The 15173-nt window shown below is 37.3% G+C and overlaps 1 protein-coding gene across 1 annotated transcript; it reads right to left on the reverse strand.

Moving 5' to 3' along the window:
- Window positions 1–12114: 12114 nt before the first annotated feature.
- LOC113290999 lies at window positions 12115–14214 on the reverse strand. Its single transcript, XM_026540581.1, has 2 exons — window positions 12776–14214; window positions 12115–12628 (listed from the first exon to the last, which is right to left on the reverse strand). Exons 1-2 carry the CDS (start codon window positions 14212–14214, stop codon window positions 12115–12117), a joined length of 1953 nt encoding a protein of 650 aa, XP_026396366.1.
- Window positions 14215–15173: the final 959 nt, after the last annotated feature.

The following is a 15173-nucleotide window of genomic DNA, read 5'->3' on the forward strand; positions in this document are numbered from 1 at the left end:
CTATTAAGGTTAACAGGCAGGTTATGGTTGATTTCGTCAGTTGAAATTGACAAGATAACTCGCAAGAAGAAGACAGAGCAATACATACATCGTAAGAGATATTCACGTGATTACAACAAGTTTTACGTGTGCTGCTCGTGTTTGGATATCACTTGGTCTCTGAAGAAGCGTGGAGAAGTTAAATAAGGAAATTTCAGAGGCAACAGACGTGTAGGAAAAAGATTTTTGGAAAGAAAATATTCCGTGAATATTACCCTTCACTGCCGAATAAAGAGAGATTACTGTGAGTTATTACGGAGATTTTTCTTCGCCTGTTGAGTATAAATATCACCCTGGGGTAGCAGAGAAGGGTTACAAAGAGTTTGAGAAGGATTTGGAACATCACAGAGGTGAAACACGATCACCAGAGAAACCTGCTGCTACTATTGAAGAACACGAAGAACATAGACCCACAGAAGCAGTCATTTTTGCTACAGTATTTGCGACTGCTCAGCGACAGTCTTAGAGCTACAGTAACAGTGACACATCCTCTGTATCGTTCTTTGGTTTGCAACAATTATAAGCGTTACAAACCCGGTTTTGAATTATTTCTCCCTTTTCATCATTTGTAAACACCATTTGAGCAATGAAATCAACTTTTGAGCATGTTTCCAACATAATAATGAGCTAAATCTCCCACAACCAAGGCAATGAGGAAGCTATTTACGCATGAATAATTGGTAACTATTTTATTTTATCTAATTTATAATTTATAATTCACTAAATCACTGCTTTTGCAGAGTTTTAAATTGTTTGCATAATTTTCTTAATTATTTATGATTCAATCTGGTAGGTTATACTTTGTTTAGTCAATTGATAATCTATGCTTAGGGAATACAATTGATATTCGAGAATATGCCTGATTATTTGTGAACTAAGAAATAAGGGACTTAAAAGACAATTAGAGTTTTGGATTATTTGCCATAATTTATTCATGTGTGATAGTGGAATCAGTGTCTTGGTTATTCCTAATAATATTGAATTAAGTTTTGTTTGTTTTTAAATTTCATTAAATCTAAAATCTTTTGCTTTCACAAGTCTCAACGAACCTATTACTAGTACAACAACTTGAAATCACACCATTTATTTCCCAAAAATACCTACAAACACATAAAACACCATAATAAGTACGAAATCGAGTACCAAAAATACAAAACATTGAGGACAAATTAGACACAAAAATATGTCTATCAAAAGGCCATAAAGTTTTTTTCAATGCAAATGGATGTGACATTGTAGACAAAACTGGAAAAGTAATTTTTCAGGGAACTCTTGGTAAAACTAACTATTATCTTCTTGATATTCAGTTTATTAATTTTTGCAATTTGATTAAGGTGGACTCTACACATCTTTGGCATGAGCGTTTTGGTCACATCAATCATCGTCTTCTAACTAAGATCATTAAAAAAGAACTTGTTAGAAGCGTTCCCAAAATCAATGCAAAGATTGATGGTGTCTGTGGTGCCTGTCAAAAGGGTAAACAAACAAAAGTGCCACATAAATCATCTCGAGATATTGTCACTAAAGCTCCACTTAATTTAATTCATATGGATCTCTTCAGTCCTATTCAACAACCTACGGTTGTTGGGAAGAAGTATGCTTTAGTTATGGTAGATGATTACACCAGATTCACTTGGGTGGCATTTTTAGCTCATAAAAATGAAACCTCTGGTGAATTCAAGATTATTGTTAATAGAATCCAGAATGAACAAGGTCGCAAGCTAAAGAAAATTAAAAGTGACCGTGGAACTGAATTCAATGACACTAAGGTGTTTGAATTTTGTGACAAACTGGGGAATTATTCAACAATACTCACCATCCATTATTCCTCATGCTAATGGAGTTGCAGAAAGGAAGAATAGGAACATTCAGGAAATGGCCAGGGTAATGCTCCATAAAAAAAACTTACCGTTAAGGTTTTGGGGAGAAGCTGTTTTCACAGCTTGTTATTTGATCAACCGTGTGTACCTACGATCAAAAACCCTGAACACTCCTTATGAGTTGTGGTACAGTAGGAATCCCAACTTACAATATCTCAGAGTGTTTGGAAGTAAGTGCTACATTCTGAAAGATCGAGAACAGAAAGGGAAATTTGACTTTAAAAGCGATGAAGGTATCTTTCTATGCTATGCATCTGATAGTCGTGGTTTTCGAGTATTTAATCTCATAACCCAAGTTGTGATGGAATCTGCAAATGTCATCATTGATGATCTAAGCAATTTTCGTCATGATAGCCCTCCTGCTGAATTGCCTCCAACTGAGATGATTAAGAAAGTCAAGGAAATCCCAGAATCAGTTGAAGTTGTTCCAACTGTCGATGATCCTGATATTTCCACCGACGAGGAGAAGAGCACCAATCAGGTTATTTCTGTTGAACAAGAACGTGTTCCTCCAAGACACCTCTGGGTTCAAAGGAATCATGATACTAACAATATTATTGGAGAAAAAGATTTTGCAGCGAAGACAAGAGGACAAGTTCAAAATATTTGCAATTTTGGCTGTTATCTTTCACAAGTAGATATCGGAAATATTGATGAAGCTCTTAGTGATCCCTTTGGGTGAATGAAATGCATGAAGAGTTAAATAAATTTCAAAGACAAGATGTACGGTAGATCGTACCTTGCCCCTCCAATATCAATATTGTTGGTACCAAGTAGATATTCAAGAACAAGTCTGATGAATTTGGCACCATTGTCAAAAACAAAACCAGACTTGTCGCTCAAGGATATTCATAGATTGAAGGAATCAACTTTGACGAAACCTTTGCTCCTGTGGCACGCCTTGATTCCATTCTGTTATTATTATCTCATGCTTGTTTTCTTAAGGTTAAGCTGTTTCAAATGGACATTAATTACGCGTTCCTCAACGAAATTTTAAAGGAAGAGGTCTATGTTGCTCAACCAAGGGGGTTTGAAAATACTGACTTCCCAAATCATGTCCTTAAGCTCAAAAAGGCATTATATGGGTTAAAACAAGCACCTCGTGCCTGGTTCGAAAAACTAACTACTTCTCTTCTAAGGAAAGGTTTTTCGAGAGGTGGAGCTGATAAGACTTTGTTTACCAAGTGGAGTGGGAAAGATGTTGTCACTTCTCAGGTTTATATAGATGATATCATCTATGGATCAACTTCTGAAAAACTTGCAAAAGATTTTCAAGTCTCTCTTGGTAAGGAGTTTGAAATGAGCAATGTTGGTGAATTAAGTTTCTTTTTAGGATTACAGATTCAACAACATAAGGATGGAATTTACTTATCTCAAGAAAGATATGCTAAGGATCTTGTGACAAGGTTCGGTCTTGATAAGTCAACTCCAAAACTGACACCTATGCCCACTACTAGTAAACTACATCGATATGAGAAAGGAGTAAATGTGGATCAAAAGCTTTATCGATCTATCATTGTAAGTGTTAGAGCACTGCTCGGTTGAACTCGAAAGCGTTACTATCTCAAGCTTGTTTGTCAAGTTTAGTTGCCAAAACTATAAGTCTTGATTTCTAGTCTACTTATAGCTAAGTCTCAGATTAGGATAGAAAGTATAGTTGAGCTTTATACTTCACGGCGTTCATCGAATGAAGACGAAAAACTACTCAAGGGAACTTGTGGAACTTCATCAACAAAAGGTATGGGGAGACTTGAACTCATCAATCACTCAAAAGTATATCTACTCAATCTCCTATTTGAGACAAAAGTCGTATTGCTATGTAGACTTCAACTATACACATTTGATATTTCGAGCCGAAATTATCTCGCTTATCTATTTATCGAAACATGTGTTGGTAAGCTTTCGCTTTAACCACGTTCATATTTTATTCTTGACGAAAGTCAAAAGATGATCATGGGAAAATATCCTTGTAACATCTTACATGATTTGTGTGATGCAATCATTTGGGTAGACTCGGAATGTTTCGTATTGATCATTCGATCACTTGAAAATTGCTTTGGAGCTAATAGTTGCGTGAGACATCTATTGTCGTCTTCTAATAATGTTTCAATGATTGAAATGAGATTTTACAACATGTAACCATGATTGGATATAAACATAGTGTGTGTATTCATATTTGTGTAAGGTCCAAGTCTAGGAACCATGGTATGCGTACCCGTACGCGTACTGGTTGGTTAATGAAAGTACGAAAACTTATTATACATACCCGTACGCTTACTGGCGTAAGTTTAAGTTCCGGAATTCAACTAAGTTTGGTAGTACGCGTACCCGTTCACATACTGGCGAAACCAAATTCAGTCCGGCCATTTAAGTATGCGTACCCGTTCGCATACTTGAGTAGGTTATGTTCTAAAATCGGTTTTTTCATGAACTAATACATTTATATATTAAGGAATGCAAACCGTGGCTATAATTTTCATGACATGAATCGAGTGAATCAAAATCGATTTTGCTTCAATTATGTCTTGTATACTTCTATGAGAATATAAACAATTGAAGAACTCTCTAACTAGTTTCATTTGAGTCATTTGAACTAGTTGTCATAGAGATGAATAAGGTTGATATGAAATTATTCATATGACTAACCTCGGTTAACTATTGTTGAACCAACTAAGAGTACCCGTTTAGGTACGGTTACTCTTATCAAAATGTTGGTGCATTCCATTTGTGTATGACAAGCTAAGTTCGATCTAACAGTGGAAAGATATTAGCTTGAATCTAATCAGGTTTTCATCTAACAGTGAATATTGAATGCTTTGTTACCAAGGTAGCATTGATTTCAAAGCCTGATTTGGAAACTATATAAGGGAAAACTTTAGCAACTGGGAAACCTAAACCCCATACCTCATGTGTAATACTAGTCGAGACTAGAGTCGATTCTCCTTTAACCTTAGGTTTTTCTAAAACCCAGTAGGTTAACGACTTCATTGGGATTGTGAAGACAGACCCAACTATTTTCTCTGTAGTTGTGTGTTCTGATCTTGCTGTTTTCTATTGTGATTGAGTATTATCTTCTTTAAGATTTGCTCGAGATTTATTCTCCGATAGGGAAGATTGAAAATTAGTCACAAACATCTTCGTCTCATCGTTTGTGATTCCACAATATCTTGTTTCGTTAATCGATTAAGATTATTGTGAGGTGATTGATAATACTAGGCTGTTCTTCGGGAGTGTAAGTCCGGTTTATCAATTGGTTCATGTTCACCTTGATTTATCAAAAGACGGAACAAAACTCATAGGTATATCTGTGGGAGACAGATTTATCTATTCAATATACTTTTGTGTGTGATACAGATTTGTTTATCAAGTCTTTGACTTTGGGTCGTAGAAACTCTTAGTTGTGGGTGAGATCATCTAAGGGAATCAAGTGCGCAGAATCTGGCGTGGTTCTAGAGGCGTAAGGAACACAACTGTACCTTGATCAGTGTGAGATTAATTAGGGCTCTACTACATTCCAGTCCGAAGTTAACTTGTAGTAGGCTAGTGTGTGTAGTGGCTTAACACAGTGTGGTGTTCAATCTGGACTAGGTCCCGGTGTTTTTCTACATTTGCGGTTTCCTCGTTAACAAAACTTCTGGTGTCCGTGTTATTTATTTTCCACAATATATTTGTTTATATAATTGAAATATCACAGGTTGTGCGTAGTTCAATTAATTAGATAATCCAACCTTTGGTTGTTGATGTAAATTGATTGTCACTTGAACATTGGTCTTTGGTAGCGTTCAAGGTTTTTCACATAATAATCAGGCTCACAGAGTTCTATCTATTTGATTTGCTGATTACATTGTGAAACAAAGATATAACTCTTTGATATATTTCTTGATTTGAGCTCGCTTTATTAGTTGGTGCTCTCAAAATTACATTTTAGTTAGTCCATACAGATTGCTAAGAAAAATATTTCGTGTGGTTGTTAGACCCCTGCTTTTTCAATTGGTATCAGAGCAGGCAAACACGTTTAAGACTTTATAGGTCCTGTGTTTGTAGCGATCTGACTATATAGACAGAATTGTTATCTCTATAAAAGTACCACCAGTCTTCGATGACTCGAATTACCCATGGTGGAAAATTGCTATGCGTGCTTTTCTTCAAGCTCGTGATTTTCAAACATGTGTACGTGTAGTTTATGGATATGATCCTCCGGTTGTTGCAGAAGGCGATGTAACTGTTCCAAAGGATATTGGTAGATATGAACCAGACAAAATTCTTGCTGCAAAGCAAAATTCTGACGGGTTAAATGCTATCATACATGCCATTACCTTGTAGGACTAGAAAGTTACCTACAATTATACTGCAAGTGCACAACGTCTATAGTAGACAGGGAAAATACAGGTTGATCCCACAGAGACTAGGGCGATGTAGAGTTGATTATAAGGTCTAACCAGATTAAGTGATTATTGTCGATACGACGAAACAGTTGATATGAAGTACGAACTAAAATGCAGAAAGCAAATGAAATACAGGATTTAAACACACAAACAAGAAGTGCTAGGGCATTTGAATCCAGTACTTAACCTAGGCTAGATAATTTAGCTAACAGTGTTATCCCTTGAATCGGCTGTAGAGATACAAGTCTCCCGTTCTTCCAATATTGTAAAGGTTTTTAAGTAGAAGGTTTATTGTCAACTAAAGGATTAATCCCTAGAATTAGGTGCCTTTTTATAGCACAACTAATCACATACCAACCATATCAAATGAAGCACAAGTTGGAGTAACAACAATGTTCTAACAACTACGGATGCAAGACATTCGAAGTGAAAGTTATATGCTGGCACACAAATACTAAACCATTCCATATGCAATATATTTCAATTTGAACAACAAGATCAGCCAAAATAATCTAACTAGATTAAGACCTTCATCTCAACCCTAGCTGCAGATTTAGAACATGGCTTTAATAGAAACAGCTGAAATATGAAGTTTTGATATTGATAAACTCATTGATGCGAGTTCTTCTCTTTTCAACTGAGTTCTACTAAGTCACTCAACAACAAAAGCAAAAGATAGAAACAAGGAATGGGAACTGATTTTCTACTCTTTCTCCTCACTCACTGTGTACCCAAATACATCATAACAGCCCCTATTTATACAAAGATTTCTCCCCCAATTTTCAATCCCTATTCTGATCAACATAAACAATATTAAATTTTGAGGATTTTGTTATCGAAACTCACCACTTTGTAAGACTTATCATTCATGCACCGCCACTGCACTTATCTTAATCCTTTGACTGCTATTGTCGCTCTTTGAACTCAGACCTAACTGCCATTTTCTTAATCATCACCGTACCCTATTTCCATCGATTGCGCGCTGCTGTTGCTGATGTTTGCAGAGAGTAACAAAATAAAATCCCTAGCTTGTCTTATTTGTATGAGTCAAAGCCTAGGGTTATGACTTAAAATATAATAGAAAAGATAAGCAACTAGTCTTGACAGGGTAAAAGTGGTGATAGAGGTATGGGTTTGATAGATTTGACATGAAGCTTGTTATCGATGAGATTGGCAGAGTTAGGGTTGATGATTGAAGGCGGGGTTGTCGGGTGTGTAGGAAAAAGTGAAATTGAAGATGGATTAAGGGTATGTTTGGGTGTTGTTTGGATTAAGGGTCTGTGTTTGGTATATGAGAATGGAATTTGGGCTAGGCTTCTTTTCTTTAACTCCCAAAATGGGTATAACTTGGATTATGGCCCATTACTTCATTTCATGCTCAGATAATCCTTCTTCTTGAGCTTCTCATCCACTAGTAGATTCATTAGCTTCACAAGTCTACTGGCACCCTGGTTTCCTTCTCCACTACACGCGTCTGCCTAACATCGACTTGGCATCTAGCTCGACAGGGCATTGTAGCTCTACTTCCTTCATAGCACATGTTCAGACCATTCTTTTCATTCCCCTAGTATTAGAAAACAAAAGTTAGGACAATTGCCACACATTTTACTCGCAATGAATAAGATGTACATAGTATATAGTTTGGCATAATTACAAGCAATTAGTGCAACAAAATACCCTAAACACCTATAAAACGATAAGAATGTATGCAATATTAGGTGCCCATCAAATACCCCCAAACCTGCCTTTTGCTCGTCCTCGAGTAAAACACTAAACCAAAACAAAGGTCTACCTACTCCACTGGCGCTGGACAAAATATACCCAAAAATTTCTAGGACAAAATGTAAGCTCGGGTTCCATAAAAGTGATAACTGCATTCATTTTTTAGCTCATAGCAAATGGATATGTCAATCTAGCTTTGAAAGGCACAATTCTAGCACTGAAACGACTAAGGACATGTGATAAGAGTGTAAAGTGTATCTCCCTGGGACATGCATAGACAATGATTTACTCTAGAAAGTTATGACTGCCAATCGCTAAGAGATATTTTTTAGGCTAAGAACTGAATTCAAAGCCAAGCTAGCTGTCCGGCTTTACGAGAATTGTGAATGTTCACCTAAGAGTTGGTGATTTTTCAGCTTACCCGCGTTGTACATCGATGGATACACCCTCCTTGCATATTACAAGACCATTTACAACAAAAAATCAACAAAGAACATTGACTGCATATTTACATTGACTACTCTCATTTTGAGGCAAGAGAGATACTTTAACATTTTTACTGAAATAGAAATAATAAACATTGAGTACTTCTTTTTTCTTTCTTTTTCTTTTCATTTTTCATTTTTTTTTTGATTTTCTTTTCTTTCTGATAACTGACTTTTTAGTTGAATTTTTATCTGACTTTGCAATAACAAGAGATACAAACACAGAATGACATAACAACTTTACACAAAAGCTCAAAAATACATTACATGACACTTTTAGCAAGATGCATCCCTTTTCGATGCACCCGGTCAAATTCAATGGTTGCTTTTATTAACATATCCTCCAACTTCTATCTCAGCCAACCAGAGAACAAGCTAGTCGAGTCTCATTAAGTATTCCAGATGATTGGAAGCCTACTTAACCTACGAAACACCGACGCTGTACACGTTTGGTTGATCGTGCATGTGCAAATTTCTACATCACATGTGAGTTTTGCTAGAATCAGGGGTGCCTCATCATCTAGACTAGAATCCTAGATATCATACATGCACAGGTATCACAGATCAAGGTAAATGAGCTCCATTTGTCATTCATTTTTTTTTAAAGATGTTATCTATTCACAAGATTCAAACATATAAAATCCCTACAAAATTCATGTGATATCTACTTGTACCCCCAAACCTATGTTAAACAGTGTCCTCAATGTTTCTAAGGATTCACAAAACATGCCATGAAGTTCATGAAGATAAAAAAAGGTTAGAGAGTACCAGATCCAAAAGTGTTGCCAAACCAGATAGTTGAGCAACAAGGTGGATATCACAAGAACAAAGATTACATACAGCAAGAGCTAATCTAGCAAACTGAAACCAAAAGAAAGCAAGGAGTGATAATTGTAATTCTATACCTGTGGTATGTACAAGGGGTGAAGCATTTCAGTCCACATGGATGGGATCTGCAAGATCAGTTGTTTCAATTTCAGAAAGAATTGGTTCAAGGAACGGCTTCAGTCTTTGTCCATTGACCTTGAAGACGTTCTTAGTTGCCACATCTTCGAGTTCTACATCTCCATGAGGGAATATTGTTCGCACCATGAACGGGCCTGTCCATCTAGAACGTAATTTACCTGGAAAAAGATGCAAACATGAGTTGTACAATAACACTTTCTGGCCAGGCGTGAATGACTTGCGCAAAATGCGCTTGTCATGGAACACCTTCATTCTATCTTTGTACATCTTTGCACTGTCATAAGCATCATTCCTCAGTTCTTCCAACTCGTTGAGTTGGAGTTTCCGTTGAGTACCTACCTGCCTTATCAAGAGAAAATTTAAGTTTCTTAATTGCCCAATATGCTCGATGTTCTAGTTCAACAGGTAAATGACAAGGTTTGCCATACACAAGTCTGTACGGAGACATGCCAATAGGGGTTTTATATGTTGTTCTATAGGCCCATAAAGCATCATTAAATCGTAATGACCAATCTTTCCTAGACGGGTTAACAGTCTTTTCTAGAATGTGCTTAATTTCCCTATTAGAAACCTCTACTTGGCCACTGGTCTGTGGATGGTATGGGATTGCGACTTTATGAGTTATACCATACTTGCGTCCTAATGACTCAAAAGATCTATTACAAAAATGTGAACCACCATCACTGATTATAGCTCTAGGGGTGCCAAAATGAGAAAATATGTTTTCTTTTAAGAACGAAAGTACCACCTTGTGGTCATTTGTTTTGGTTGCAATTGCTTCTACCCACTTAGAAACATAATCAACTGCGACAAGGATATACAATTTACCTTCAGAATTAGGAAATGGTCCCATGAAGGAAATTCCACAAACATCAAACAGTTCAACAATCAGAATAAGGTGCAATAGCATCATGTTTCTCTTGGATATACTTCCTAGTTTCTGACAACATTCACAAGCAATACAATAGGCATGAGTCTTTGAATAAAGATGGCCAATAAAACCCACTCTGCAAGACTTTTGCAGCAGTCTTCTTGGCACTGAAATGACCACCACATGCTTGGTTGTGACAAAAAGATATCACATATTTTTGTTCACTGTTGGGGACACGTTTCCTAATGATTTGGTCCGGGCAGTAATTAAACAGGTATGGGTCATCCCAAAAGAAGTATTTAACTTCAGCCAAGAACTTAGAACGGTCTTGTCTAGACCAATGCGAAGGCATTCTTCCCGTGGAAAGATAGTTCACAATGTTAGCAAACCAAGGATACTCAGACACAAGCATTAATTGTTCATCAAGAAAAGACTCTCTAATCTGCACTGACTCATCTAAAGACTCAACATTTAATCTAGATAAGTGGATCAGCAACCACATTCTAAGAACCTTTCTTATCTCGAATTTCGAGATCGAATTCCTGCAATAACAATATCCATCAGATGAGACGAGCTTTAGCGTCCTTCTTAGAAAGAAGGAATTTCAGGGCAGCATGATCAGTGTATATGATGACCGTAGACCCTATCAAGTATGACCTGAACTTGTCCAATGCAAAAACAACTGCAAGCAACTCTTTCTCAGTAGTTGTATAGTTAATTTGAGCATCATTAAGAGTCTTGCTAGCATAGTATATCACATATGGAAGTCTATCGACGCGCTGTCCTAAAACAACACCAGCAGCAAAATCATATGCGTCACACATAATTTCAAATGGAAATTTCCAGTCAGGTGGTCGGACTATAGGGGCTGAAATTAGAAGAGTTTTGAGTTCTTCCCATGCACGCACACAAGCATCATCAAACACAAATGCAACATCTTTACCAAGTAGATTACACAATGGCCTTGAGATCTTACTGAAATCCTTAATGAATCTACGGTAGAAACCAACATGGCCTAAAAATGATCTAACCTCCCTCACAGAGCGAGTTTGCGGCAAGTGTTGAATGAGGTCAACTTTAGCTTTATCTACTTCTATGCCTTTTTTAGATATGATGTGTCCTAGAACTATACCTGAGTTCACCATAAAATGACACTTTTCCCAATTCAAAACCAATTTTTTTTCTTTACATCTAATCAGCACACGAGTGAGATGGTTCAAACATTCACCAAAAGAAGATTCAAACACAAAGAAATCATCCATAAATATCTCAAGGAAATTATCTATCATGTCAGAAAAAATGCTCATCATACAACGTTTAAATGTGGCGGGTGCATTACAAAACCCAAAGGGCATGCGACGATAAGCAAACGTTCCAAAAGGACATGTAAATGTAGTCTTTTCCTGATCTTCAGGTGCAATATGAATCTGGTTGTAACCAGAAAAACCATCTAAGAAACAATAGTAACGGTGCCTAGACAACCGTTCTAGCATTTGGTCTATGAATGGAAGAGGGAAGTGGTATTTCCTTGTTACTATGTTCAACTTCCTATAATCAATGCAAACTCGCCACCCTGTGGTTACTCGAGTAGGGACTAACTCATCTTTATCATTTTGAACTACAGTAACACCTGATTTTTTCGGTACAACCTGAATGGGACTAACCCATTTGCTACCTGAGATCGGGTATATGATACCTGCATCAAGTAGTTTTAGAATCTCACCCTTAACAACCTCTTTCATGTTAGGATTGATTCTACTCTGCATTTACCTAGATGGTTTAGCATTTTCTTCAAGATTTATATGATGCATGCACAAAGTGGGACTTATGCCTTTAATATTTGATATTGTCCATCCTAATGCTTCTTTATGCTTCTTAAGTACTTCTAAAAGCTTACTCTCATGTTCTATGTCTAAGGCAGATGAAATAGTTACATGCAAAGTATTACAAGATCCCAAAAATGCATATTTAAGAGTGTCAGGCAATGTTTTCAGTTCGAGCTTTGGTGGCTCAATAAGAGACGGGACAGACTTGGATTCAGAGAGTGGAAGTGGCTCCACTCTAGATTTCCATTTGGTGGTGTCCATGAGAGGTGCAGATTCAAGCAAAGAATTTACTTCACTTATGTATTCATCATCAAACAAATCTAAGTTAAAATTATTCAAACAAGCATGCAAAGGGTCAACAGACATGCTACTGGACAACGAATCCTGAATCAAACTTTCAATCATGTTGATTTCATGCACATCATCATCATCATCAAGATCTAAATGTTGTTGGCTAGCATTGAAAATATTCAACTCCACAGTCATGTTACCAAACGATAATTTCAACACTCCATTACGACAGTTAATGATTGCATTGGACGTCGCCAAGAAAGGACGTCCTAAAATGACAGGAATGTGACAGTCTGGGTTCTGCACAGACTGGGTATCTAATACAATGAAGTCCAAGGGAAAATAGAACTTAACCTTGATTAGAACATCTTCTACCACACCACGAGGAACTTTGACGGATCTGTCCGCCAATTTATGAGTTATAGGTGTTGGTTTTAACTCTCCAAGACCCAACTGCACATACACCGAATATGGCAGTAGGTTAACACTTTCCCCTAAGTCCAGTAATGCCTTATTGACCATATGGTCACCTATCATGCATGTGATTGTGGGACAACCTGGGTCTCTAAATTTAGGTGGAGTCTTATTTTGAATGATAGAACTCGCCTGTTCAGCAAGAAAGTCACACTTATGCACATTAAGATTTCGCTTTTGTGTGCGCAGATCTTTCAAGAACTTAGCATAAGCAGGGATCTTCTTTATTGCTTCAAGAAATGGGATGTTGATGTTAACTCGTTTGAACATCTTTAACATCCCATTGTAATGGGTACCTTTCTTCTGTTGCACAAACCTTTGAGGAAATGGAGCAACAGGAACATTAGCTGGCAAAGAAACATTAACATCAGTAGATTTTTTAGATTTACAAACATGCTCAGAGTCATTTTCTACAATGGATGTTTTCTGTGGCGTTGTATGCAATGATGAATCTGACTCAGACTCACTAGTCTGTGGTACGCCTACATTGTTATCAATAATTTTACCACTACGAAGAGTGGTGACAGCATGTGCAGTCTCATTACAATTAGATGTACTTTCCTGAAATGTACCTTTCGGATTTTGCTGAGGTTGACTACGGAGTTTACCCTTTTCCCTCTCATTTAGAGCATCACAAATTTGTCCCAACTTAAGTTCTAGACTAGAAAACCTTTGGTCATTCATCTTCTGATATTGCAAAATATTTTGATTCATTTGGTTTACACCATCATCAAATCTAGGCCTTTTCTCTACAGGGTACTGTGTGTGCGATTGTACTTGGGGGTTTCTAGGATATGAATATACCTGTGTATTTCCTGATGTACCCCCTTGTACAGGGCCCTTGGACCATGAAAAGTTAGGGTGGTTTCTCCACCCTGGGTTATGTGTCTGAGAATAGGGGTTATTCTCATGCTTTTGATACAAAACATTAGCTTGTTCAGGTCTGGACTCTTGAAATGCATGCAATTGTGGGCAGTTATCAACAAGATGATCAGAACTATTACAAGCAACACAAATAGAAACCTCAACTTGGTTGCAAGAAGTAGTTGCAGCAGATTTCACACTTTTCTCTAGTTCTAAAGCCTCAACTCTCCTAACCAATGATGCTATTTTAGCATTACCCTCAAAGTCAGACTCTATTTTATGAACATTACCCCTGATGGTCGACTTCCTAGGTGCTCTATCAGACTCCCATTGCTGAATTTTCTCGGCAACTTCATGCAAGAAGACCCACGACTCGTCGGCACTTTTATCTGTGAACTCACCATTGCACATAGATTCAACCAAGGTTCGAGTGGCGAAATCCAACCCTTCATATAGAATTGTTGATAGTATCCACTGTTCGAAACCATGGTGAGGAAATTGTAGTAACAAATCGTTAAACCTTTCTAAATACTTGGACAATGTCTCACCATCTAGTTGAACAAAACTATTGATATCCTGACGAATGGTGGCTGTTTTGTGATTTGGGAAGAACTTTTTGAAAAATTATTTCATAAGTTCATCCCAAGTTCTAATGGACCAAGGCCGCAAAGCATATAGCCAAGATTTGGCTTTTTCCTTCAAAGAGAAAGGAAACAAACGCAATTTCAGGGACTCTTCTGTCAACTGATTGAATCTGAGAGTCCAACAAATCTCCTCAAAGTCTCTCACGTGATGGTAAGGGTTTTCAGCATCAACCCCTCGAAACACAGGGAGCATGTATCGTGCTCGCCTTTAACTCAAAATGACCAGCAGTTTCTGGTGGAACAATGCAAGAGGGCTGGCTTGTCCTCGTGGGGTACAAGTAATCTTTGAGACTGCGGGGTTGGACTATCTCGTCATCCATTGTCTCAGGTTGGTTAGGTCTTTCCTCGACAGACACAGGAATCTCAACTTACGTCCTCTCGCTGAATTCTAACTAGACGATTTGTTTGATCTCTAAAAGACACAATCATATCCCAGCAAACATACCAGTTAACCAGGCAGAAATTCAACTCAATTCAGAAACCAAGCACAACACAATTCCGAGTCTCAATTCAGGTTTTATGTGAATGAATGTCTAGACTATGCAAGAATACATACAGACATAATGTTATGCAAAAATTGATAATGCACAGTGAAATAGCAACTTCAGCTAGAAAGTAAATTACCCAAATGTCACAGGATCATACACAAAGATGTTATAAGTGACAGGGATTTGACAATGCTTAACAACTAGTTTAGTTTGCATGCAAGATGGTGTATCATTCAAG

This window comes from Papaver somniferum, chromosome 6 (assembly GCF_003573695.1).
Source record: "Papaver somniferum cultivar HN1 chromosome 6, ASM357369v1, whole genome shotgun sequence".
Lineage (NCBI taxonomy): Eukaryota > Viridiplantae > Streptophyta > Magnoliopsida > Ranunculales > Papaveraceae > Papaver > Papaver somniferum.